The sequence below is a fragment of the Pleurodeles waltl genome, chromosome 4_1, assembly GCF_031143425.1.
Source record: "Pleurodeles waltl isolate 20211129_DDA chromosome 4_1, aPleWal1.hap1.20221129, whole genome shotgun sequence".
Classification (NCBI taxonomy): domain Eukaryota; kingdom Metazoa; phylum Chordata; class Amphibia; order Caudata; family Salamandridae; genus Pleurodeles; species Pleurodeles waltl.
This window is the reverse complement of record NC_090442.1, coordinates 832053672-832081171: the sequence shown is the minus strand read 5'-3', so window position 1 is coordinate 832081171 and position 27500 is coordinate 832053672. Positions and strand designations below refer to the sequence as shown.

Below are 27500 nucleotides of genomic sequence, written 5' to 3'. Positions count from 1 at the left end.
CTTATGTACAAATTGTATATATTGTAAATACTGTTTTTGAATTTGTAATGTATATCTGACTCTTTCTAATATGACACTAGTTTGACTCAATTCCTTTTGTCCTTGCGTTCTTCCAGAGGGTTACGGGGTGTATATGTAATGTTGATGCATGTGTATGTGTGTATGGTTTTGGGGGTGAGGGTGGGGATGTTGCGTGTGTGTGTCACTCTTTTTCCTTCCCCCCCTCCCTTGTGTGCTAGGTGCAGTACTCACCGTGGTCATCACCGCCGTCGCCGTTCGTACTCCTGGTAGATGAGAAGATACACCAAAATTGGTAACACCTGTATTTTGGGCTCCATGGCGTCCTGGTTCTTTGATAAGTGTCAAGAGGTGAGTGGTTTCCCTTCCAAACACTGTTTCTGTCGTCCTTTTGATGGCATTGGTACCGCCCCGGAAAAGCTGGTGGATGGGCGGGTTGTAATGGGGTGGGCGGTACATTGTCTTCTGCCTGGCTGTTGGCGGTTACCGCTGCGGTGTTTATTGCTACCGCCGTGGCGATCGGAGTGTTAAAGTGGCTGTCTATGTTGGCGGTTTCCACCGTGGTCGTGATTCAATTTTCTTACCGCCGGGCTGTTGGCGGTATTACCGCCGCTTCAACACCGACCGCCAGGGTTGTAATGAGGGCCTTTATCATGAAGTTGCGGTACATCCTAGTTACTAGGTGTCCCTCTTGTATCAGATGCAAGAATTCAAACGACCTTCACAAAGCAGAGGAGGTGTGGCTTCAACATATAAATCTGAGCACACACATTTGCTATTTTAATGATTTGTTCTTGTTTATCATAGGATAAATACATTTGCCAAAGTGGCCTATGATAATGAGTCAATATTGCAGATTTCAATAAATGTCTTCATTTTCAGCGAAGTAAGTAATAACTCCCTATCTATACGTACATATTAGCAGTAATTGGAAAATACAAGTGCTTTCAAATCTCTACTATATAGGGACTATTTTTTAGGTGATGTATACATGAGCATCAAAAAATGCAGGCCCTCAAAGTAAAGGTATCCAGTGGCAGAAGTGGGTCCTATAATGTGTACTATGGTGGGAAGGAGCATAATTTGAGGGACATTTGACCAGCCCAATGAATAAACTCCCACTCACTATCTGCAGGTATTTTGTTGGCAACACAGCTAAAGCCTTCTTTAGGTTAAGCCTTAAAAAAAAATAGAAAAGACTACATTGCCTCCTGCCACATCCATCACCCTCCGCTTAACCCACTCCCATTCAAAAACCTACACAACTAAGCACCCACAAAGCAACATATCCTATCAAATGATGGTTCCTCCAATTCGAATTTCCAAATCACATAAAAGGTAGGCTAGTTACAGAATATGGTACGACACCTTAACAAAAGTGCTTAGCCCAATACAATGGAAACAATCATCATCCATGGAATGCTTTGCCCGATAAGTGATCTCCATACACACCAAAATATCACAGATGTTTTTCCCTATACTCTCCACACCTAACATTAGCAAATATCCCAAGGGTGTTCTCTACGTCCTCAACTCCTAGAAAAAATGTCATCCATAAGCTTAAGGAAGCAATCAGTATTCCCGGGCACATTCTCAAGTCCCAGAAAGGAATAGTGTGGGAAGACTGTAAGGTTCAGTCTAGTTTGAGGAGAACATTTGTTTTACCTGTGTCTTAGCAAAACTGAATGTGAGCAAATGATGGATTCGGTAACTGCTGAGTAGGAGGTAACAGTAGAGATAGGAGAGGGTTGCCATGATGGGAGGAGCTGAGAAAGAAAAAGGGGCCTGGGTTCTATGGATGTTTGGTAACGTTGGTCTGTGAAGAAAGAGGTGTTAGTGATGTGTTCCTTTGAGATACTCCACACATTATTTTGAACTGTAGAAAGGTATGTGACCTGCATTGCTAGAATTACATCATCCATCCCAAGAAACACAAAAACATCTTGAAAGCTTCAATTAAAGCCTAGATTTTTGGCACTATGCCATGACAAGGTTACCCTGAAAGACTTCCTAGATATACTTTGTTAGTTTGTTAGAGGCTGGGTAAAGCAAAGGTGACTATATGGCAATCGTATTCTCATCAAAATGACCAGAAACTAAATACTGAGAAACAGATTGTTAGACTAATAAGAAATTTGTCAGATTTTAAACATTATTTTAATAGTTGGTTTAGGAATAGAAAGGGAGCAAAACGAATCAGAAATAGGCTTCATTCTTTTTTTCGTTCCCATATGCTCTACTTTTTCTGTTCTGTTCCATCAAAAATATTAAATTGCCTATTGGTTTTGGTAGCCTCCTGCATGAGTTCGTGCAACTGCCCAAGCTGTTCTTCTCGGAGGTCCTCAAGTTTCTGCTCTGGGAGACTCTTTCCAAAGCGCATATTTGTTGCTGGATTGCTCAACTTCTCGTTGGCTTGTTGTGCCAACATTGACGCGTAGGACTCCCATTCCTTCATGAACCGCTTGGTTTCAGTAGGGTTCGCAGATTTATGTCTTCGAAATTCATCCTTTACATACTGATCTCCTAAAGTTTTTAGGTCCAGGGGAAGTGCCCTGTGCAGCAGCAGGATCCTCTTGTACAGCGACCTCACCTGTAGTACGTGCAGAGTTAGACTAGACATATCCAACAGCTGGAGCTGGCAGAGGAGCTTCCGTGTTACTCCAAGTCAGAGAGACTGTACCACATTCCACAGGCAAATGAGTTAGAAACTTCAAAGCTGGCTGTACAGCGCTAACTTCATTCAGCAATCACTGTAAGAGAACAACGTTTTCATTTAAAATTTTGCATTACTGTCGTAGGAAACATCATCCCTGTGTACACTTAATTAAATGCCATGTTCATGTGGTGTGGATATGTAACGAAATAACCCAAGTTAAAAAAATTACTATTCTAGCCTTAAACTATCAATTAAACCCGCTCATACTGACAGAAACCTGATTTGACAAAACATCTAAGCCTACTACTAAAATAATCATTCCCAGTGGTCTTTCCATGAAGTCCTGGAGAGAGAATAAATAATTTGTATGCCTGTTCTCACTCATAATCATGCATCATTCTCATGTCTCAATGTGAATGTCAGACTCTCACCCTCATAATATATCTGGATAAATGTAATTTATTCTCTTTAAGTAAATAGTACAACACATGTCCAATCTTCCCACATTATCTAATACTAACCTTTTTCCTGGTAGGCTTACATCTCTTCTGGGAACTCAAAAATAACACAGCTATGATAAGCATGCAACAGTTTGAAGATGCAAACTTCTACATTTAACCTCTTCTCCACATCGATGAAAAGTCTCTGACAGGCTAGAAGACCCTTGATACTGACTGGTGTTACTAAATGCTCACTATCTTCTCAATGTCTCATGAGGCACAGTATATGTGGACCACCGGTTCTAGCCAATATCCTCTAACATAGTGTGGAAAACAATTGAAAAAAATGCATGTCAGAAAAAAATAAAAATATTCAGTGACTGAGTCATATTTTATGCATAGCAAAGGCACAGAAAACACTACACTGCACATTGTGGATGGTTCATTCAATGTCCTAGACAGCAGAGTCAGGTTTCTTCATTCTATGAGAACTCTCTGCAGCATTTTCCTCAATATGAAGGGTAACCAATTTGAAGACTAAAATGGTTCTATTTGCATCTAGAGGAACATGAAAACTCATATGCTAGTATTGCTCTTCTCTATAGCTCACAATAAGGTGGTCCTGCTGGAGTCCTGTGTCTTCAGAAAGTATCACAAAAGAAAGGCTATTATTTCCTGGTTTACTTTCGTGCAGTTCTTTTCTAACCACGTAAATGGATCCCTTGTTGACTTTTGTCTAAAGCTGTTAGGTCTCGGCTCTAGATGGTATGCATGCTCTGTCTTGAACCGAGACATGCTGCATCTACATCGAGGGCTTCAGCCCGCCCGTAGCCATCCCATTTGCTGGCGCCTTCGTCATTTAATTTTGCTTTATCCTCATTCATCAAAGACATGCATTTATCATACCTTTTACGCTGTTTAGTTCTCCCTGAGAGTAGTGGCCAACTACTGTTTACTTATGCAGTGACCATTTTTTAGCCATTCTTTCAGGACTACTTTTTTATTTTGGTTTCAATGGGTGACCTGTCCTTCCACACATTAGGAGCGCTATTGATACTGTCACTCGTTTATTTTGGTTTCAATGGGTGACCAGTCCCGCCTGTAGTGATACTGTGTTTTGACCACTGACTCCGTGTCGCACCACTTTGCACTTGGCTTAGCTGTCCATCGCCATATTACCGGTCACGAGTTACAGACTCCATTTTGTATTCAGCTTAGCCTTTGCTTCCCCGCCACGTTAAAGGTGCAAGTATTTTTCCATGCACAAATGTTATGCAATGTGTTTTCTCGTTCATGTTTTTATTCTGCATGTCTGTGTGCTCTTTCTCATCCAAGGGCTAGGACGTACTGTGTAGGAGTCAGCCAGTCAGCAAGATAAGGATGTACTAGGATGAGGTTTATGGTACGGCAGGGAATGGTTTAGTCTTGAGAGGACATCTTAGGGTTTTGGACAATTCCAATGTGTTCTTTTCAAAACTGACCTGAAGTAGCCAGCATTTTTAACACTTTTCAAGGAGCAGGAGGGGTTTTCTAGAAATTTCCTTCCTGGCTTGTTTAAGGTATATCAGAGACTCAGGTCAACGGTGGGGAGATTGAGACCTCAATCAGGATTGAGTAGTCGAATGCCTGACATTTCCTGTGAGGGTACATTTCTCTTTCTCGTTGCAGTCGAACCGGGGTCAACCACTTGCTGGCAGGAGAAAGATGAAGGAGCCAGTGTGCCCCATAGTGATGAATTTTTACAAATTATTTGCTTTGCATTGTGTATGTATATATATATATATATATATATATATATATATATATATGTAAATATAGTTATTTGTATCTTTGCATGTATATATTTGCTGTTTATAGATTGAAGATTCTTTGTACATGTTCTCACTTTATCGTTGCGCACATTTTAAAGGTGCACTTTCAGTTGTGACTTTCCTTCACGAGCGATTTAATAAATGTCTTCTTTAGACTAAGAAGCGTATTCCAGAAATTATTTTTGACTCTTTTCAGTGTGTGTATTTTGGCTCGATCAGCAGTAAAGCAAACCACTGTCATACATTAGGAGTACTATTGTTCATGTCACTCAGTTTGTTTCACAAGGCTGCTTTCTTTTCCATGTAGGCTTGGATGTTTAACATTGCCATTTGTGTTTTATGAGCTGTGCCATCGAGTCTGCCCTCTGTGCCTTTCTGCCCATGGTCTGCTCATTTCTTGCCCTTTGAAGTATTCTGCTCATTGCTTGCTCCCTGTTTCTGCCTTTCTGCTCGTTTCTTGCCCTCTGTTTCTGCCTTTCTGCTTGTTTTCTGCACATGTCTTGCCCTCTCTGGCAGATATTGGCCTCGGTTTGTGCCTCTCTGCCCATTTCATATCCTAGGTTTGTGCCTTACTGCTCCTTTCTTGCCATCTGCTTATGCCTCTCTGCCAGGGTTTTTGTTTCCTGCCCCTTGTTTCTGCCTTTCTGCTCGTTTATTGCCCTCAGTTTGTGCCTCTGTGCCCATTTCTTGCTCTCTGTTTGTGCCTTTGCCCATTTTCTGCTCCTTTATTGCCATGTTTGTGCCTTTCTGCTTGTTTCTTGTCTTCTGTTTCTGCCTTTCTGCTCGTTTCTTGCCCTCCATTTCTGCTCATTTCTTGCCTTCTGTTTGTACCTCTCTGCCCATTTTCTGCTAGTTTCTTGCCATGTTTGTGCCTTTCTGCTTGTTTCTTGGCCTCTATTTCTGCCTTTCTGCTTGTTTCTTGCTCTCTGTTTCTGCCTTTCTGCTTGTTTCTTGTCATCTGTTTCTGCCTTTCTGCTCGTTTCTTGCCATCTGTTTCTGCCTTTCTGCTCGTTTCTTGCCCTCTGTGCCTCTCTGTCCATTTCTTGCCCTCTGTGTCTCTCTGCCCGTTTTCTGCTTGTTTCTTGCCCTCCGTTGGTGCCTCTCTGCCTGCTTCGTGTCCTCTAATGGTGACTCTTTGCCCATTTTCTACTTGTTTCTTGCCCTCCGTTTGTGCCTCTCTGCCTGTTTCTTACTCTCTGTTTGCGCCTTTCTGCTAATTTCTTGCCCTGTTTGTGCCTCTATGCTCGTTTCTTGCCGTCTGTTTGTGCCTCTCTGGCTGTTTTCTGCTCGTTTCTTGCCCTTTGTTTGTGCCTTTCTGCTCCTTAATTGCCCTCTGTTTGTGTCCCTCTGGCTGTTTTCTGCTTGTTTTTTGCCTTCAGTTTATGGGCTGCCGGTTTCTCACACACCCATCCGCCCTCCCGTTCACAACCCCCACCACATTGTCAAAGACAATAAGTTGCCTATTGCCGAGACCTATTGGCTTTGCCAATGCTGATTCTCATGCAACACATTTTTTTGTTTTGAGATGTTTCGTGCAGTTTTGACACTCTTCTTGCATGAAGGACCTTTTTGGGTGAAGATGTAGGTGCTCCAGGGCGCACCAATGAAAGTCACTGCACTGTAGGGTGTTGGGAAGTTTTGTATGTTTTCAGGTGAGCTTGAAACGGTACGAGGGCGGAAATCTTAAAACCCATGTTTATTGGCATATATAAGGAAGCTGTAGGCCAGTCAAAATATTGTTGCATGTTGACAGAAAGCTGGTGGTAGAGGGCAGCATGATGCTACTGGCACTCCATTAAAGACAACAGATCTAGTCGGTAACCCTGCTTACAACACGTGTGGGATTGAGCACTGGTATGTATCCAACTATAGAACTAGAAAGGAGGATTGGATAAATGCCAGAAGAGTGTCTTTTGTATCACACCAGAAGCAGGAGTGCCCATTACTGATCTCTGCTCCACTGTTTTTCAAGCTAAGTAGCACTAAGAAAGTTTCTTGTCTCCCAGCACTCAAGGCCTCAAGAATCGAAGCCTCACAACAGAACCCATCAAACTACTCCTCCCAACACAGAAATCAAACTTTTCCACATAACTGGGAATTAAGCAGAGGCCAGTGGCTCCCTCTGGACTTACAAGACTTTATCGAGTCACAGTCCACAGCAGGACACAGACTGTCCACAGCAGACCAAACTGTCCTTTTAAATCAATCACCAATTTTTCAGGTTAAAAGTCTGGAATAAGTTCGTTCCAGCAAGAGAATTTAGATAGAAGGTTGGGACTGCTTTTCAGGTAGAGTTGCAACCTTTCTCATCGGCATTCAAAAGTACAGGGCAGGCGAGTAAAAAAACTGCCTGGTGGCAATCATATTTTTCATTTCCTTAATCAGACAAACATACGGAAAGCTGTTCTGATGTCCCGTTTTCACGCGACCAGTTTCCTTGCATTTTTTCTTCATGAATGGTTTCCACCATGGTGGCATACACAACCTGGCGAAAGCCTTTCTTGGCAAAAAAGGTTTTTCTCCAGGTTTGTTTTTCTTCACCCTTATGGCTTCTACATGTTCCGGTTTTTCTCAATTTGTAGGCTACCACCCACACTTCTGAATCCTCATATTTTCCCCTACTCTTTCATATCTTGTTTTAAATTTTTAGGACGGTTCCCTAAACCTCCCTTTTTTCCTTATTTTTTCCTCTCCACTCTAACATCCCTTCTCTTCTTTTGTTTTTTGAGAAGCCTGGTGCACTTCTTTTTTACTAACTCCTTCTTTCCACCTTTTCATCGCACCCCCTTCCTCTTTGTGACCCGTGAGTCCCTTACTACGAAAATGTATTTCTATTTTTCATGTTTTTACCCAAATATTCTTACAATTCCTATTTTTTTTATTTTTTATTCTAACATTTTTTCTATGTACATCTGCCCCAAGAGTTCAATGTTTTCCCTCCGGAATTTACTTGTATTTCCTGGAAATAAGAGTTCCAAATCTCAGCATTTCTATGAAATGGAGATCCACAACTTCCTAGGAATGTGTGTTGTAGAAAGAGAAATATCTATAATGGCCCCATTGTTTATCGAATGTTCTGACTCCGGGGTCAGGTGTGATTCTTGGAGAAATGCCATGCCAATATCAAGATTACTTAAGAATGCTATCACAGTCCTAATCTTCCTGTCATTGCTTAGTCACCTGACACTCCATGCCACAAGTTGAACAATTAGCATGTTAGTCTCACAGGCCCTGGTGAATATTCCAGTCTGTAAGCATTCTTGGTCCCTCTTTTAGGGAAGTGTCAACCTGCCCAATGCCATGTAGTAGTAAGCTTTCAGTCAGAATACCACATGGTAAACTTTCCATTCCCCATTCTCCTGCTACCCACACTGATAACCCAATTTCTCAGTCCATTTAGGGTGTGGCTAAGACGCGCAAGACGACAGATAGATTACCTCGCAACACTGTGACCTGAGGAACCCTGAGGGCCTCAAGTTTGTGCCAGGGACTGCTGGCTGCAAGGTACTGACTGGTGACTGGCAGCGGGAGCAAGGGAGTCCTGCTGCTCCTGGCACTGCTAGTGGGCCCAAGCGCCAACCAGGACTGATGAAATTGCTGCCCTCCTAGAGCCCCAGGTGAGGCTGAGGTTTCTTGAAAGCGGCTCCCATGTGGGAGATCAGCTGTGTGGACACCTTTGGGGAGTCTTCACCCCTGGAGGCTTATATGAGCCACGTTTGGGCAAGTGACTACACAAGGACCTGGGATATCACAAAGGGGATGGTGCCACCCTGCTCCATTTTCTTCCAACCCCACTGATGTGCTGGCAGACCCATCTCATCGTCAAGAATTCGTAGAGGAGCAAGGACAGCACACCGACGTAGTGAAGCAACTAGGAACATTTACAAATAAAGAATACACAGCCCAAACTCACCCAAAAGGCGTTAGAGCGGGAAGACTCTTAGCATGGCTGGGCAACCCAGAGTGCCACAAGGGAATGGTACAGGTACCCAGAGATAGAAATGGTACACGGAAACATTCACACATAAATATACACAATATATTTGTACAACATTACAGGGAGATATAGACACCGATGATGTTATGGAGGGGTTCCTGGATAGGACTACATTACCCACAATCCTGAATTATGTTAGGATTGTCACTAAGGCAATAGATCATTGAGCAGGAGATCAGAGGGACTATTAACGAATTAGCCAAGGGGAAGACCCCTGGACTGGATGGTCTTTCAGAGGAGTTCTACCAAACATAAGCACCTCATATGACTTCCCTTTCCCCCATCTGACAGTTTCCTTGCTCCCTACCTGTAGAAAGGGTCTACAGATATCCCTCCATAAACTTCACAAGAACCCAGAGGATACCTCCCTCCTATCGTCCCCTGTCAATGTTAAATCTCGACTAGAAAATACTTAGTAAAATATTGGCCAGCCGCTTGCAAATTCACCTCCAACAGCTGATGCACGAGGATCAAAACTGGTTCATCCCACCGCAAAACATCCCCTTAAACAATAGGTACCTGTTTCTTGCGTTAGACATGATCAAATAGAGAGCTTCCCAGGTGCAATTTTTTCCCATAGACTTACGGAAGGCCTTCTACAGGGAGTGCAGAATTATTAGGCAAATGAGTATTTTGACCACATCATCCTCTTTATGCATGTTGTCTTACTCCAAGCTGTATAGGCTCGAAAGCCTACTACCAATTAAGCAGATTAGGTGATGTGCATCTCTGTAATGAGAAGGGGTGTGGTCTAATGACATCAACACCCTATATCAGGTGTGCATAATTATTAGGCAACTTCCTTTCCTTTGGCAAAATGGGTCAAAAGAAGGACTTGACAGGCTCAGAAAAGTCAAAAATAGTGAGATATCTTGCAGAGGGATGCAGCACTCTTAAAATTGCAAAGCTTCTGAAGCGTGATCATCGAACAATCAAGCGTTTCATTCAAAATAGTCAACAGGGTCGCAAGAAGCGTGTGGAAAAACCAAGGCGCAAAATAACTGCCCATGAACTGAGAAAAGTCAAGCGTGCAGCTGCCACGATGCCACTTGCCACCAGTTTGGCCATATTTCAGAGCTGCAACATCACTGGAGTGCCCAAAAGCACAAGGTGTGCAATACTCAGAGACATGGCCAAGGTAAGAAAGGCTGAAAGACGACCACCACTGAACAAGACACACAAGCTGAAACGTCAAGACTGGGCCAAGAAATATCTCAAGACTGATTTTTCTAAGGTTTTATGGACTGATGAAATGAGAGTGAGTCTTGATGGGCCAGATGGATGGGCCCGTGGCTGGATTGGTAAAGGGCAGAGAGCTCCAGTCCGACTCAGACGCCAGCAAGGTGGAGGTGGAGTACTGGTTTGGGCTGGTATCATCAAAGATGAGCTTGTGGGGCCTTTTCGGGTTGAGGATGGAGTCAAGCTCAACTCCCAGTCCTACTGCCAGTTCCTGGAAGACACCTTCTTCAAGCAGTGGTACAGGAAGAAGTCTGCATCCTTCAAGAAAAACATGATTTTCATGCAGGACAATGCTCCATCACACGCGTCCAAGTACTCCACAGCGTGGCTGGCAAGAAAGGGTATAAAAGAAGGAAATCTAATGACATGGCCTCCTTGTTCACCTGATCTGAACCCCATTGAGAACCTGTGGTCCATCATCAAATGTGAGATTTACAAGGAGGGAAAACAGTACACCTCTCTGAACAGTGTCTGGGAGGCTGTGGTTGCTGCTGCACGCAATGTTGATGGTGAACAGATCAAAACACTGACAGAATCCATGGATGGCAGGCTTTTGAGTGTCCTTGCAAAGAAAGGTGGCTATATTGGTCACTGATTTGTTTTTGTTTTCTTTTTGAATGTCAGAAATGTATATTTGTGAATGTTGAGATGTTATATTGGTTTCACTGGTAATGAAAAATAATTGAAATGGGTATATATTTTTTTTTGTTAAGTTGCCTAATAATTATGCACAGTGATAGTCACCTGCACACACAGATATCCCCCTAACATAGCTAAAACTAAAAACAAACTAAAAACTACTTCCAAAAATATTCAGTTTTGATATTAATGAGTTTTTTGGGTTCATTGAGAACATGGTTGTTGTTCAATAATAAAATTAATCCTCAAAAATACAACTTGCCTAATAATTCTGCACTCCCTGTATACTATCCAGTGGTGCTACATGCATTCAATGATGAGTAGAATGAACCTAAAGTTCGAGTGGGACAGATGAACAGCACTATTATTTACTGAGGCGCAGACCAGAGTTAAGACAGGACAAAATATTTCAGAACCCCCTGAGATAAATATAGACACTACAGCAGGATGCTCGCTATATCCCCCACCCCCTTTGTTTCCACTGGCCATCAAACGCTTTGCGAGTATTATTAGGAAGGAAGGCCGACAAAAGGGTGTGCTACTACACAAAAGGGAACAGCGAGGACCAAGAAATCCCACAAGTAGCCGGAGCCCAGAGCTTTACCTGGGAACCCTGAATGTTTCAATACTTAGGGATCAAAATGTATCACTAGGACGAAGATATTTGAGAAGTTAATCTCCATGAAGTACCAAGCTCTTTGAAAACTACTGTTACATTCTGGAACACCCTGAAGGCTCCCATGATGGTGAGAATAGCACTCACGAAAATTATCATTTTACCAAAGGTACTCTACTTATTTCTGATCCTCCTGATCTGGATCCCTCTGTCCTGGTTCGGGACTCTGGATACGCTGATTTGAAATTTAATATGGGATGGAGCTAGGTGTTGGGTTTCCTTAACTATTATGCAGTGCACAACCAGAAAGGGTGGTTACGAGTCCTAGACTTTGAATTATACCATATCACAGCACAGATATAGTGGCTGGCTAGGTGGGCGGCTGGTCTCCAACGGGAGAAAACAGGATGCTTTGGGACACCCCAAAGGGAGGAGGCCCTGGCAGCCCTTCTGCTGGGAGAACGCCTCTCCTTGGATCCTTTGCCCAAGTTGCTGTCGATAACCTTACATTGCTGGTGGAAATTTGCTATAAAGAAGCATCATTTCCAACTACATGCATCAGTAATACCAATATTCGGCCTCCCCACACTGCGAGGAGGGTTTCTCACGCCATGTAGATTAACTAAATGGACATATTAACTACATGCGGGAGACTGCTACGGACAGGGAAAAATGAGGTCTTTAGATGTGCTTATCAAGTACGCTGGCTTTCTGGCTTCACAATTCCTCACATATGCGTCAGGACCCCAGCAATTCAAACATTGTGGCAGGCAGAACAAAATGAACCATTTAAACAGAGGTGCTGATAATCTTTCTTACATTTGAAGGTGGGCACAAACTAGATTCCTGGCTTTATAAGTCAGCCCTACACATGACTAGGGTAGATCTGTTGCTACTCTAACTAAAGTAGGAGGCTACGATGGGTCAAACTCTATTTGCAAAAGAATGGGCCAGAATACTTGAATATAGCCACACGGTGTCACAAAACATCAGATTCCAAAACACTCACTTTAATTACTTCAATATGGGCTACCTTACTTCACATAATTTGAATAGAATCCTGGGCACGGTAGATAGGTGGTGTACAAGATGTAGCAACCTAGATGCAATGAAAGAAGAACAAATTATATTTTCAATAACTGCAGGATCAGCATATTCATGCCTATGGGCTGTATGAGGCTTGTAGCTCAGTACGTGAACTGTAGTATCTGAAATGCTGACTGAAAAGTGACATGATCTCAGTGATATTTACAATCAAATAAGAAAAAACAATAAAAAGTGTTTCAAATTGTAGTGGATTTACCAGTCCTTTTATTGCACAACGGCTTAACTGAAGAGGTGAATATGTGACAGCCACAGAAGAGCACTAGTGCCAGAAACAGCCACTGCCTTCACACCCAAGCCTAGCATTAATGTCTAATAACATGACCCTCTCTACTCCTTAATACAGCTTTGAGTATTATATGATGCATGGGTCAAAGCTTAACAATGTGTTGCTATAAAACAGTGTGAAGCAGCACTAAATTAAGTTACGGTTCACCAGACTAGAAACCACCGCTTATACAGTTATCCAACCATTCACCAAATGAAGCTTAACATTCCCCTAAAACAAAAAGAAAACAAAGCATTAGAATGACTCTCTTGCTGAAAAAATCTTGATATGGCAAAAGACTTAGTGAAGTGGTGAACACACTAGCTGACCCACATAGTTAAGAGCAATATGTGTTGGCACTTTCAGAGACTGACAGTTTCTGTTAATAAATTTCTTTTAGTGACAGTGTAACTTCTCTAGTTACGATCAGGAACTTATATGATATCCATCCTCATCCAGGATGAGTTGTCAGCTGGCGATTCCTTATTTGGAGCTGTCCCTGGGTTCACCTGTTATCTGCAGAATGACAGAGATGCTTGCGGGTAATTAAAAATTAGTGCCCTCTTAACTTGAGCGGTGTGCAGCCTTGCGGAGTACAGCATGGAATATCGCAAGTGCAGCTGTTGCAACTTTTCTCTACAGGCAAGAATGATCTATTAGCGTCCTGCACCACCAGTGTGAAGTCTAGAAATTATACATTTTGCATGGTATTCTCTTTTCTAATTAGATCAATGCTGAGCGTGAGTGAGCGTTGTAGTGGGTAGAGGGCTGTAAGAGGAGGCAGAGGACACTGGTTGGCAGGTGGGAGCATTACACGCTCCCAGTGTGTCTTAGAAGGGTACTGGGGATGGAGGGGTGCTGGGAGCACGCTGCATTCGTGCCCATTTCCAAAGCAATGATACTGTTCAGACTGTTGTTGCTGCACCTGGTAAATCCGGGAGAGGGAACAACGGTTCGCTGATGTCTGAGAGATACAGAATTTCAGATAGGAAATCTGTTCTGTTCAACTTTTAATCGGGACCATATGTAAAATCGTATTTTGACCTTGGTAATTCAGAATATTTGTATAAAATAAGTCTTGAGTAGGGTGGGTGAAATATTCCCTTCCGGCAGCAGAACTGGCACAATTTTGGCAACTCTGTGGAGTTCTGTCAAATTCCTCCAACTGTAGCACAGCAGAATTTATTTTCACACGCGGCTCATAACAGCAAGTTGGCGAGAGAGAGCGAGAGATCTGGCACCCCAAGCATTATTTCCGGTCACTAGGAAGACATCTGGTGAGATTTTTCTAACACAAGCGGTCGCAACCATTCCCAGTCATAAGGCTGCCACTCAAGTGCAAGATCTAAGTGAGTGACAGCAAAATCAGATCAAGTAGTTGTGCCCTCTGACGCACCACGTTTCCACTGACTTTAACTCCTGCACTTGGCACACTACAGAGCAGACAATAAAGACCACTTTAACATGCAATACAGCCTGTGAACATATGAGCATGGAAACATACTTTGACAACGTTTATATAGTGGATATCATATGGCCGCTTTATTAGTGTGGACAAACAATCGTGTGACTGCCCGATGTTGACATATTTATTGAGTATGAGACCCAGTCACTGATCAAAAGCGTTTAGTACATATGACAAATAAAACTTTTAGCTTGTTAGTTCTTTTGTTTTAAACTTTACACGTCTAGGTTCTACATTTCACAACTTGCAATGAGTGACTGGTGGCCTTCAAGTCCTGGCCTACCTTTGTCCTACATCCTTTTGTCCTTTGAATTTTTTAGGCAGTCCCACCTTCCGTTTATTGGAAAGGCTCACTCCGATAGCGTTTGTTTTACCAATGTTGTTTATTAGGGGGTAGCCATCCGTTCTTGGAATTAGGCCCAACTCGCTACCTGGCATGTTCTATGCCCTGCCATCCGACTTGGTGGGTCTGGGCTGCGAGTGCCGTGTTCCGCTCAGTCCCCTTACTTTGCCACCTTACGCCCTGCCATGAGGCATCCCAAGGTGTGTGGTTTTTGTTCGCACACCCCCTTACTAGGTGTGTCTTCCAATCAATTTTTGGGTAAAACCTTATCTGTCTTTCGCTACGCCCTTCCTCATCTGGCATTGCGACTGTATGCGTCCTCGTTGGGGTGGGAGGGTGGTGTTTCCTTTGACGAGCAGTGAGCGCGTTGTCCCGATCACGATGATCCCGATTTGGGGACCAAGCGGGACGCTCGCCCGTAAATGTATCTCTTGTGACCCCCCCAAACACAGTTTGCGACGTTTCTATTGGGGGGTTTGAAAAACAGCAAACCCCCCACCATTGGTCGTGTTGTATTTGACCCCCCTTACCTGTTGGCAACAATAGGGGTAGGGGGTGCGTCGCCCCTTCGCTGGGGTGCGCCCTCCCAAAACCGGTTTAACCGGTCCCTTACGGGCCAAGGCGGCCGTTAAGGCGCCAGCCCTCTACGCCCCCTGCGGGGGCAGCCTTTGCACTTCAGCATGGAACATGCTCCCAATGCTAAATCACAGCGTGAGCAGCACAAGGTGCCTATTTCCTCCTGTTGGCAGAACTCTGTGGAATCTCGCAGGGTTTCTATGTAACTTTGCAGAAATCTGCAGAGTCAAAATCCACGTGTTCCGTCCACCTCTAGTCTTGGAGAGCTCCTGGCAACGCGTATGATGTTAATATGTGGTGATCTCTTTCTCGAATGAATATCAGAGCTTGATTGGATCCAAGAGCTCTTCCATCATTTCTTCAACATTTACCAGTGTTAGTAGATTCTGAAATACCCATGATGCAAATACTGTTTGTCCTGGACTTGACCCTAATTACATCAAGGCTATTTTCCGATTTTAGGAGTTTTTCACTCCGCATATTCCTATCAACCTCTATGTCTGATATGCGACTTCATGAGATTCCATTTCTATACACCGGTGACCTGCTTATCGACTCGCTCTTTCACGTGATCCATCCAGACAGACAAGTTATGTATCTTGCTGACAAAGACTTTCGGCATTTCTAGAGGCCATATCTTCACATCGATCTCTGCTTGCCAGTCTTGCACACTAAGCAGTGACATAAGCAACAAACAAAAAAATATATATGTGTAAAGTTAGGAGGGAACAAAGCTAGTCATACAGTGGCACGGTACACCTGTGTCTACTGCATCTTTGATACACGTTTTTTCCCCATCAATATATTTATAGCACGCAGTGCCCGTGCATCGTCACTTGACCTGAATGCCACCTAATCCACACTAATATCACAATGCTGCAATACTCGACTTATCAATAAGATGACCAAGTTATGATCAGTTCAGTATCAGGCAGCATGTTGTCCCACACATCTATGGGCTACTCTGTTAATGTGGCTTTTTCACGCATTATGGGTGTCTCATTAATAGGCATAGCCTGCCAGCCTTTTCGGGCTCCACCACCCTACAAGCAATTGGCCACCGCCCCTAAGCACCCAGCCCACGCCCACCACCTGATGGAAATGCAGAGGGCACTCATTCTTCCACCTCCAGCTTCGGTCACACCTCCGAAATGGGCTCTCACCTGGCGGGCAGTCACGGCATCAGGGTTTACTCCTTTGCCTCACCCAACACCATACACATGTCTCTGTGAGGTAGGGGCAGTCACTGGCTTTTCAATTTCACCTCTCCTGCTTCAGCTTTACACCTCTAGGACTTGTCATGGGATTGTATCCGCTCTAAGGTTTATAGGCCCATATCTATATGGTGGGAGGGATCTTCGAATGGACGACGCCCCTTTCAGGAGGGCTGGTAAGGAACATACGAAAAATAACTCTTGAAAATGTAAAGTCCATCTACGCATCTGGAGAGACAGCCAAACACATGGATAGAAAGAAGCTTTGAAGACCATCTTTTACTTTACCCCTTCATCATAAATGAAACTCGTGAGATGTAACAATTTTCTTGGCCGAAGAATATGAATGCAAATTGTTTTGAACTGTTGCCACTTTTCTTGTTTTGAGAGAGATAGGTTTTTAATTTTCCTTATTGACAGTTTTATGAACATACACAGCAAATTGCCAACCGTACAACTATGCAGCTGTTACATTGATGCGCCACAGCACCACACAGTATTCCGGAGACTCCCATGGACCACAGCAAGGGAAGAGAAGGGGAGGGGAGCCAGCAATTTTTCCCTCTCCCCAGATACAACCTCATTCATCATCCCCAGTCTTTACTGTTAAGAACATAGTTAATAACAATAGCCACTTTAGGAAATGTGACGATCACACAATTGTCACAATACTCTTCAGAGTCGGCTAAAAAGAAGGGATACCCTGCAAACAGGTGGGCTCTAAATGTGCCTGGATTACCACATTTTTCCTTCATTGTATTATGGCCTGTGCTGGTGCCCTTGGTTCCCAATCCAACAACTAATTATAAATAATTGTTATTTTCATCCTGTCTGTTTATAGCATACAAGCTATGAGTGAAAACAGTAGTTGGTCAGGTGGAATTTCCACTTGAAAACATTTTCAATTGAAATACTTCAAGCAGACATGTTCTATGGGTAACGAACATGATTTTAGAGTTTGTCGAAGAAAACCTGTCAGAACAAACAATATTTTTTCCTGTCAACTATTACAACCTACAAGAAGCAGTGAACACCTGACAGACTCTTTCTTGCTCAGGTCAAATTAGAAGATGATACCTTTAGGGTATCCAAACTTACCCTTTCAACAATCGAATGTGGCTATAAAATTAGTCATTTCCATTTGGGGCACCACTTCAAAACTCATGATCAATATCCAATGCTTTGGCCCACATACAGATTGAAAATCCCCACCATACGCATCAATCATAAGCATCAGGATAGCCATAGCCAGCACCAAAGATAGTAAGTGTACACAAGCCTGACTATGGGTGTGATGAGTTTGGCAGATGGTTTACTCCATCACAACCAACTTATTACAAGTGCATTATATCGTATGGCACTTGTAATAAGGCAGAGATGATATCTGTTTCGTCTGTAATGCAGTAACCCATCTACTAAACTCTAAATCAGCCCGTAAGTCTATTTCAGATCTCTCTCCTTTGCTCCATGCCTGTCCGCAGTCAGAAATTTGAAAAGTCCCTTTTAGACATCAAGCACAACACCCAAGTGTGTTGTCATCTTTTTAGAGAAAAAAAGTGGTTAATTGTTTGTGATGCTGGAAAGGCTGGGAACTGATACTTGGCTAATAATGTATTCATAATACACCAAATTCTGTTTTAACATAGTATTTAGGCCTCTGTTTGTTTTAGTTGTTGTTTAGGAGTAGTTTAAATAGCTGTAAAATATGTTTGAACTGATTCTGTCTCGCAATTTTTGTGTTAAGTTTATACCTACATGGACCAAAAATACTATTTTTTTTTTTTACACAATGTTCCATATTTTATTTTATTTATTTTCTTAATCGGGCTTGACATAAATACCACTCATTGGACAGGAAGCAACCCTATTACCATGCTGACGCTAGCTAGGCTAGCTATGAAACATATATTCTACCAGCCTCGCACAACCGAGCAGTTTCTTACTTAAAGATAGAGAGCATATGACTATCTTCTGACCTCTTTGCTTCGTTCCATGCTTGGAAATGTATAAAGTCCATGCTTAAGAGCAGCAACAAGGTTATCAATACATTTAAAGCACCGCTGTCTGCGCATTTTAACTCCACCAACAACAGGTTTCAGTTTGCAATATCTGCTACACTAACAAACGCGGCCAAGGCAACTTCAGTTTGAATAAGGTGGAGGATAAAGGCTAGTACTCTTTTTTTTCCCAATGATACACTCAGAAACAAACATGTTCATGATGGGGTTCTGGTTGAGAGGGGAGTGGTATGTGCATTGACGGTTAGATTGATATAGGTCTACACTGCAAGCATCAATGCCATGGATCGGATCAAAGCAGCAGGCCTGCTGCCAGTCCACCCGGACAGCTACAACCTACTGGGTTTTCAGCTTGATGGTGAATTCTATTTCGACAAATGTCTACCAATCAGATGAGCCATTTCCTGCGTATATTTTTTTAACTTCTTAGTTCATTCCTGGAATGGGCACTGAGTGAGAGGTGCATTACTTGGACGACTTCCTGTTCATCACGAGGGAGGGCACCACAGAGTGCACAGACTTGCTAGAGCCCTTTACGGCCATGGCCGGGGAACTGGGGGTGCCACTGACGGAAGAAAAGACTGAGTGCCCGTCAACAAGGCTACTATTTTTAGGGGCAGAGCTAGACACAGTAGAGGGGGTCTGCAGGTTACCAGAAGCCAAGGTCTCCAAGCTGAGACATAACATTGACTCACTACAGGCAAAAAGAAGGCAACTCTGGGCGAACTACAGCAACTCATTGGTAGGCTTAACTTCAGATGCAGGGTAATCCCAGCGGGCAGACCAACTGCCAGGAGGCTAGCATGGCTATGAAGGGGTCTGACAAAGAAACATCACAGGGTGAGCATTATGCAAGGGGTCAAAGATGACCTGACCCAATGGCTCGAGTTTTTAAGCAGCTTCAATGGGACAGTCATATGGCAAGAACCCTGGGTAGGCGGTAAGCCAGCTGGAGCTATTCACTGATGCGGTGGGGGTGGGGAGGAGTGAGGGTGGGCGAAGGGTTTGGGCGGTCATGGGCACAGCCTGGACGGCAGTCCACTGGCCCGATGCCTGGCGCAGGAATGGGAAGACAATAAACATAACCCTCTTGTAACTTTTCCCCACAGCTGTAGCATTCTCCATATGAGACAACAGGCTGGCAAATAGACAAATACTATTATGGTCAGATAATTATGGATAGACAAGCCTTGAACCTAGGTATGGCACATTGCCCATCAGTAGTATACCTCTTGCACCATTTGGTGGAGTGTCAGCTTAAAGACAACATAGCAGTAAGGGCTAGGCACATCTTGGGATGCGAGAGCACGGTAGCAGACACTCGATCTTGTTTTCAGTGGCAGCGATTCAAGGAGTTGGTGCCCCACGCAGATCCCTTCATGACGTCAACTCCAAAGAGGCTGTGTGGGATGACTGGCCTGATCTGACGGTGCTAGTGGACAACGCGGTGGCTAGCAAGATGGCAACATACTACCGTAAGTGCTGGGAGGTGTTTCAAAGGGTGACAGGAGCACTTGGATGGGGGTCAGTCACTGAGAATGATGTACAAGTATTTACCTGCTAGGCCTTTAAGGAGGGCAAAACCAACATGCAGGCACAGACACACCTCTCCACCATGGCATACTATGCAAAATTAGGCTCAGGGAATTTTCCCACCAAATCCTTCTACTCTAAGGCGGCCATGAAAGGTTGGGCCAGGATGCAGCAGGATCAAAGAATGCCTCTGGACTTCTCGGCTTTGGTCAAACTGTTGACAATGTTACCTCAGATATGCAGTACCAGGCACAAACAAGTAATGTTTAGGGCAGCCTTCACACTGGCCTTCTTTGGGGTGTATCGGATCAGCGTGATAGTTGCTCCAGCCAAAAGTGGCCTTGGGAACATATACCTATAAGGTGAGGACATCCACATGGGCAGCGGACATATGACAATCCTCTTGCAGAGGTCGACAACAGATCAGATAGAAAAGGGGAAATATTCAAGGTTGGACTACATAAGCGACGATACGCTATGCCCAGTGAGCAACATGCAAGCAAACATGTCCATGGGGGACCGGGAGGGTGCGCTGCTTTTCCGTCACAAGGATGGGTCCTATCTCAGTCGATGGCCATGCTTCCTCCCAATAGGTTTGGGTCTTATTCCTTCCAGATCGGGGCAGCGACGATGGCAGCGCTAATCAGGCTAAGGAATGAGCACATTAAGAACATTGGGGGGTGGTCATCTAACGCCTACAAGCATTACATCGGCCCACAGGCCCTTATATCGTCTTGTTTTCTTCCATTAGCAGGCTGCGTCACGGACGCGCACAGGGTTTGGCTGGTGGGCCATTCATATATCAAGAGCTGAGCAGTGGGTAGAGGCATGCAAAGACTACAGAGGACTATGGCTCAAGAACACGGTTGTAACCTGGTTGGGATGGCCGGGCATGAGGTGAGCACAGCTGCTCCCTGACACAGAGTGAGCTCTGTGGCTCATGGGAAAACCAGGGGCTATGGTAATACATCTGGGGGCAATGATCTGGCATGTTTAGGTAGGAACGATTTGCTGGCGGCACGAGTGTCAGGGCTCACAACAGTGGCACAGCTGGTACGCCCAGCAGATGTTCTAAGGTCAGGGATCAAAGCAGGGGTGGAGTGGAAAGGGGTCAGGGGCACTGGAGAGATCAAGAGGAAAACTAAACATATCTATTGCGAGCATATGCTGGGCGAAAGCCCAGGGGTATGTTAGGCATGGTTTCATCAGTCTCAAAACACCAGGATACCATGGGTCGTATGGTGTGTGTCTATCAGGGGTAGTCATGGATATGTTTTTACTAAACATTGTAGGTGCCTTGGAGCAGTTAGACTTGTCTTGAATCAAAAGGAGGAGTTGCATGCACTCAGTAAACCAAATATCAGCGTGGCAGAGACAGACTGTTGGCCAGAAGCACGGAAGCCTAAAGGAGGCCTGCTCCAACAGGGTCCTTGGGATGCCTTACAGCAGGGGCTTGAAGGGAGCAGGAAATGGGGGCTGCAAAAGGGTCAGCAGCAGGCGGCCATTGCATTTGCAGCCCGGGGGCCACGCAACTGCAGTAAGGGGGGGGGAGAATGGTAGCTGCAAAACACTGCAGTAGTTGGTCAGGAAGGCCACTTTGAGAGAAGGCAGTGCTCGATCAATGGCCATGAGCAGGTTGGACTAACAGACCGGAACAACAAATCTAAGTATAAATACGATGCAATCGTGGAGCATGTTTATGACCACTGGATGCAATGTTGATGTGCCAAGTAATGTCACTTTTAATTGTAAAATCAATAAACTGCGGCCATCACCATTCCCAATAAAGGCTCCCTTGCATTATTGAGACGGGGGAAATCGCAGGCATACCAAGCTGATTAAGAAGGGTGATGGGTAGAAACCACAGTGATGAGCTGGGAGTCCCTCGCACGTATGGGAGGAGTTTTGAAAATGTTTAAATTCTGATAATATCAGTTTGTGTATTGAATATTACTAGTGTACGTGGAGAGAGGAGTGGATTTTAGGGTGTCTCATTCACTCGTGTTCTTCCCTTCTCATCACTTTCCTCCACAGTTTCTCACTCGGTTAGCCCCATTGTGTCATGTTTAATCGGCATACCTTAGGTATCTACGTCCCCATCACCACTGTCTTCTTCTACCAGACACATATTGTAACAAGCTGGGCCCAGGGTAGGTTTCCAAGGAAACCAGTCACTAATTCTCTGGCTCCAACTCATACCGTCAGGTGCATTACAGAAAGATTAAACAAATGAGCCATGCTGAAATCAAGGCGCACCAAGCACTGCTCAGGGGAGCTAAACATGCATGACAAAGCGTTTTAGTGTAGTTATGTGGGGAGGTGCACTAAAAAGCATTAGAATAACCCAATACATGGCACTTTGCAGAGATTACCACAAAAATGTTCCCACATACGGTATCCCACACTCTACCAAGCATACAAAACAAAGAGAGCAATGTCTTACCCAGCCGCTCGAAGTACTGAGCATAGTCAGTGAGGCTAGGTGTTATACAAATGCTACAATACCTTTATTTGTAGAGCTAGGCGATGACTCTAAATCAGATACAACCATCTCAGCCAAGGACTTTCCTTTTACAAATAACGTTGTTTTAAGTGTGAGAGTTGAACTGTCTCAATAGAACTGAACCAAGACTAAAACTTCCAGCACGTACGCACGGCTTAATTGAAAAAATAGGAATGACTAAAGTGCAATTTCGTGCCACTGAGTGATTTAGTAACACTAAAGTGCCCGGCCTTAAACCCAGGCATTAGGATTCTGAAGACATTTTCCCAATGAAACCTATGTGATTGCAGGGTGTCTAACTAAAAACAAACTTTCCGATTTGTGTTTTTAATTAAGCAATACACTGAGCTCGATAAGAGTAAAAACAACGAATTAAATAAAACACCAGATTGTTTCTAATACTGATTTCAACGTGGATTCTCTTTCTCCTCCATCCAACTAGAAAAATAAAAAAAATCTACAATATACCATTAAAGCACCAATGAAAGCTCAGTTTGATTCAAAGGGAAAGCACACAAGGTGAGATATAAACATGCAGCTATCACAACCTGTGGTTACAAAACATGTTTAATGGTGCCTTTCAATAATCGAGAAACAGTATTATGAAAGTGCAATAATGTGAACACTAAAAATGATGGGGAAATCGCAGAGTAAAGAACGCAGGTCTGAGATCTACGCTTCTATTTGTCCACGCATGTGAAGAAAAGTTTCAGAAGGAAGCGGAAGACTATGAAGTGTACCACGTCTTCCGTGGGACACGAAATGCTACTTAGTCGGGATATTAAAATGTCCAGTTATGCACGCACTAATCTAATAATAGTACTTCCCCGCCTACAGCCAAGTTTACATGTCGCTACTAAAAAGACTGCTGACCTTGCCTGCACGAATTTGTAGAGGCTGTTCGCTTCCACCAGCTTCCGTTACTGAAATAACAAAACACAGGACTGGCTACCCTGCTGACCAATCAATAAAGTTTGCTCAAAGACCAATCAAAAACAGCGGCCAATGGGGCATTGGTTTACATCTCAACCCGTGAGGAGCTTCCGGCACACTGTAGTCATCTTGCAGATTGATTAATACCTCTGCTACTCAGCTGAGCTACTGATCGGCTTTGTTTTTTCGAAGGCTTCTCTGTAGCGGGTTGTTGCTTTCTTTGCATTATATTCGTGCTGTGACAAATGGGCGCACATTACGTACCCCTCTTAAAGTGCAGTAGGCATTATTTAGTAATTAACATTTGTTTTTCACATTTACCTTCACGGTGCAAATTACTCAAGTAATATCGTTGTAAACGGCAGGTGTACCTTGTGACTTTTGTAAGACCGGAGGTAAAATTATGACTAATCGGCTTTAGAGTTTAATTCCAGCAGCTAGGACAATTACATTAAAATAGGAGGGAAAAAACAACCTGGAGGTTTCTTTAATGCCTTAAATCTGAGGGACAGTCTAGATAATAGGGCCCCTATGACCTAATAGTGTCCCTCTTTATAAAGAGCATCACAACCAGTTAACCGTGTAGCACTTCACACACTCTTCTTTGCTTCTCTAGCAAAAGATAAGGATGGTACAAGTGTTTATACTGCGTTTATTTAGCCATGCAAGTCGCTGAAGCACTTTATGTACAGATAGTATGCTGCCCAGTGGGAGCCCAGTGTCAATGATTACAGTAGTTCATGCTGTTTTCATGCAGTGCGGTGCATTTTGCAGTACAGGTCTGATGCACATTCATTGTGCATTTCTTTATATAAACAAGTTAAAGTATCTTTTGAGTTACAAGAGTTGATTCAGACCACGAGGAACTACGACCTTTTATTTTATTGGCATTTTAAAAACGCTTTTTAACCCTGACAAGGTGCTGAAGCCATTTGTGGATGGATAGCACTATAGTCTGTGGTATACTTACAAAGTTTAAATGCATCTGTCATGCTGTTTGTCAATCAGTTTGTGGGTAAAAACATGTAATCTGTTAAATAAAACTGCCATGCAGTCTGTCATACTTTTTATCCTTTAGCGGGTATGCTGTATAATGTGTATGTAGACAGTGATTTAGGTCATTGCGCATGCGATCCCGTAACGCTCATGCAAGAGTGTAGCTTCCACCTGGCAACAGTGGTAACTAGGAAATACTGTGTACAGTCATCACAGAAGTGACTCCCAGCCTCACGTGGCTGTACTACTCCACCAGGAAGTACAATATGAGGTTAACCTAGCAGCAACAGACTCGTAGCCCCAGTCAGCAGTGCCAAACCACAATAAACCCCAGGAGGTTGATCGAGACAGAAATACCTTAATAGATTATTTGTAATTTCACCCTCAGAAGTATGTAATTATTAGTTAGACATTATAGTCAACTGAGGTGACATTTACTAGGGTCTGTTGAGTGAGGAGACCAAGCGGGACTAGGGTGAAAGGACAGAAGTCAGGGCAAAAAGGCACTTAAGACTATAACATAGCTTATAAATGATATTCACCCATTTTTCCTCGTGTGGGCAGTGCCAGGCAAATTTCAGAATTTACGTGCTAGGACTTATCAAGGAGCAACAGGGGAGTTGCCAGTGGCATGCACTTGTTATAGGCACCATGATAAGTGCCTACTATAGTCTCAAACAGCAACAGAGGAGCAGCACACAGTGTAACAGTGTACAGTGATTTCAGGCAGCCTCGTCCACCCAAGAATGAGAGGAGCATCACATGGCATTCACTAGTTGCAGACAGCCAGTTAGTCTTTGTGTACACGAAGAGATGATTACAATCGGAACGTTCTACATTACTCGACTGTTTCTGGGTAGAACATGAGGATTGTTACTTGTAGATCATGAAAATGCATTCTTGCTGGGAGTTTTGTTGTGTTTTGGCAATTGTTTATCGGTACAGCCAGAAAATATGAATAGGATGCAAACATTAGTTTTCAGAATATCAAAAGTGCCTAATATAGTCAGTATCTTGGTTTGCTGAGTTGTTTGTAGATGTCTGAAAATGTGGACAGATACGAAACACTAGTTAGTGATAATAAAACAAATCCTCTAATGAACATGAGGTCCAACATCAGACAGCTAAGCAGAATAAGGGCACATATATGCCCATGTGGTCACATGAACCTATATGCTTAGTCGATTTGCGATAAAGTATGTCAGTGGGATATATTGTCATTGGCACAACTGGGGCGCAGGGTCTATCAAAACTTAAGCAAAGATCACTAATGGGTTCAGAGAGTCCTCCACAAAGAACTAACCAAGCTTCTCTATGTCAACAGAGACACAAGGGTTTCAGTACATAGCAGGTCGCCTATAGTCAAACCGCCATTTCCCCATAGGGGAGCCAAAGTTTGGAGCCGTGGGTGTACCTGATTGTGTTTGTAGACCGTCTTCCACTTGAAAGTAGCTGTAAGAATCTGGTTGTAAGAACGCTTATGTACATATTTATGACTCCATGCTACGAAGAGCCACTCTTGCAGTATAGGATTTTTCTTTCTTTATGGACCCAAGCAGGGGGAGAAAATGTTTCTGTCACGAATTACGAGAGTTGAGAAAATGGTGTGCTACATCATACAAGCCCATAAGCAGCAGGTGCAGACCTCCAAATTCTTTATTAGCATTTAAGCTTCCAGATTGAAATCTTGGTCTTGTTTTGTTGCAAATGAATGTTTGGAAATCAAAGCCTTACAAGAAAGGGTTGGTTTGAGAACTAAAAATGCCAACATCCCGAAAATGCATTTGTAACTCGGAGCTCCATTCATTTTATCAATTTCTATTTTTTCCATAGCGAGGGTTGTAACTGAGCCTACTTTGCAAAGTCCACAACTGTCTTCACTACAAGGGGATGCAAGTTGTCCCCTACCGTTCTGTGAAGACCTCTGTTAATCTGTACTCCTACATATTTCAATCCTCTGGACGCCCACTTCATATAAAAACCCAACCATACAATCTAGTAGTTGTGTAGGACATTCTTCACTTCAGCAGCGCTCAAATTTTCATTATGGAAGTCAAACATCCTTTCATAATGCCAACGTCGGATAATGACGGTGTGGTCGTTTCGAGGCCAACATGTAAACAGGACCTTCCAACATGTCTTTATTGGAGTCACACCGATGCAATGCTGGCTTATGTCCAACGATGCAATCAAAATATTTTTGGGCAACTTGTATTTGACTGAAATATGAAAGCACTTTTGAAAGGTATAACGAGAATTTAAGCCCCGACGAAACAAATTATTTTTCGAAATACACATCGATTGTCATGCAAATTATCCATTACGGATGACTCTACTATTAAAGATATACATTAAGCAATAATGAAAAGAATCATGATCTGAAAGAAAGATTCATAGAATAAATGGTACATGACTAAGTGCAATCATTTCACAGACAGAATTTTCAAGGCTAGTTATGCATATGTTTGCTTCTTAAGATGAGACTCTGCAAAATGTAATAAAAGTAGTCTGCCCTCAGGATTTTCCGAAAGGCTAATCAAGCTCAAGCTTGTTTTTCCAGCCCTTAACAGTATGGTTCAATCAGACTTACCTTCTACACACCAGACAGGGAGTCATTTGTCACAATGAGATTAGTCCCCCCGTTCTACCTTCAGGGTGGAGGGTGTGAGAGCGCCTGGCCTTATTTGGTCTTTGGTAATTTATTTAGAAGGGGACACGTTAGAGGTTCAACTGACCTTTTGGCTACGCTTAGAGTGATTCCACCATATACACAAACTTTACTCATAATCTAACCAGCAACAACATAACAGATTCGACAGATTAAATATCAGAAACTTTGTGTCAATAATCTATACACACCATGACCCATGTGGCCATGAATAACCACACCTTTTTCGTAAAATTAGAAAGTTTATTTCCCTATATTAACAATGCTAATATCATGTAAATTAGTCTCAAAACCAAATGCTAAGCATATACAGTACAAACAACACAGGCTGACCAAAGCATCGAAAGAATCTCAATTTAACTAATGCATTAATGATTAGATGTTCAAGTGTTATAGTGCAGGTCAGCAGAACAGAACAGCACTGGGCAGCTGTTTGCTTGACCGCACTACCAATACAAATATT

At 43.3% G+C, this 27500-nt stretch overlaps 2 protein-coding genes across 3 annotated transcripts in view; both read right to left on the bottom strand.

Annotated features, from left to right (window-relative positions):
- Window positions 1-23413, bottom strand: part of BBS10 (Bardet-Biedl syndrome 10) — a 103511-nt gene extending 80098 nt beyond the window's left edge. Inside the window, exon 1 of one of the 2 annotated variants that reach the window (XM_069229574.1) lies at window positions 23314-23413. The gene's annotated coding sequence lies outside the window, so the exon portion shown is untranslated. Of the gene's footprint in view, window positions 1-252; window positions 2022-23313 lie in introns of those variants that run through there. The other variant, XM_069229573.1, reaches the window with a different exon arrangement.
- SDHAF3 (succinate dehydrogenase complex assembly factor 3) lies at window positions 2153-2638 on the bottom strand. The gene has a single exon (XM_069229575.1). The coding sequence runs from the start codon at window positions 2636-2638 to the stop codon at window positions 2255-2257; it is 384 nt and encodes a 127-aa protein (XP_069085676.1). The 3' UTR covers window positions 2153-2254.
- Window positions 23414-27500: the final 4087 nt, after the last annotated feature.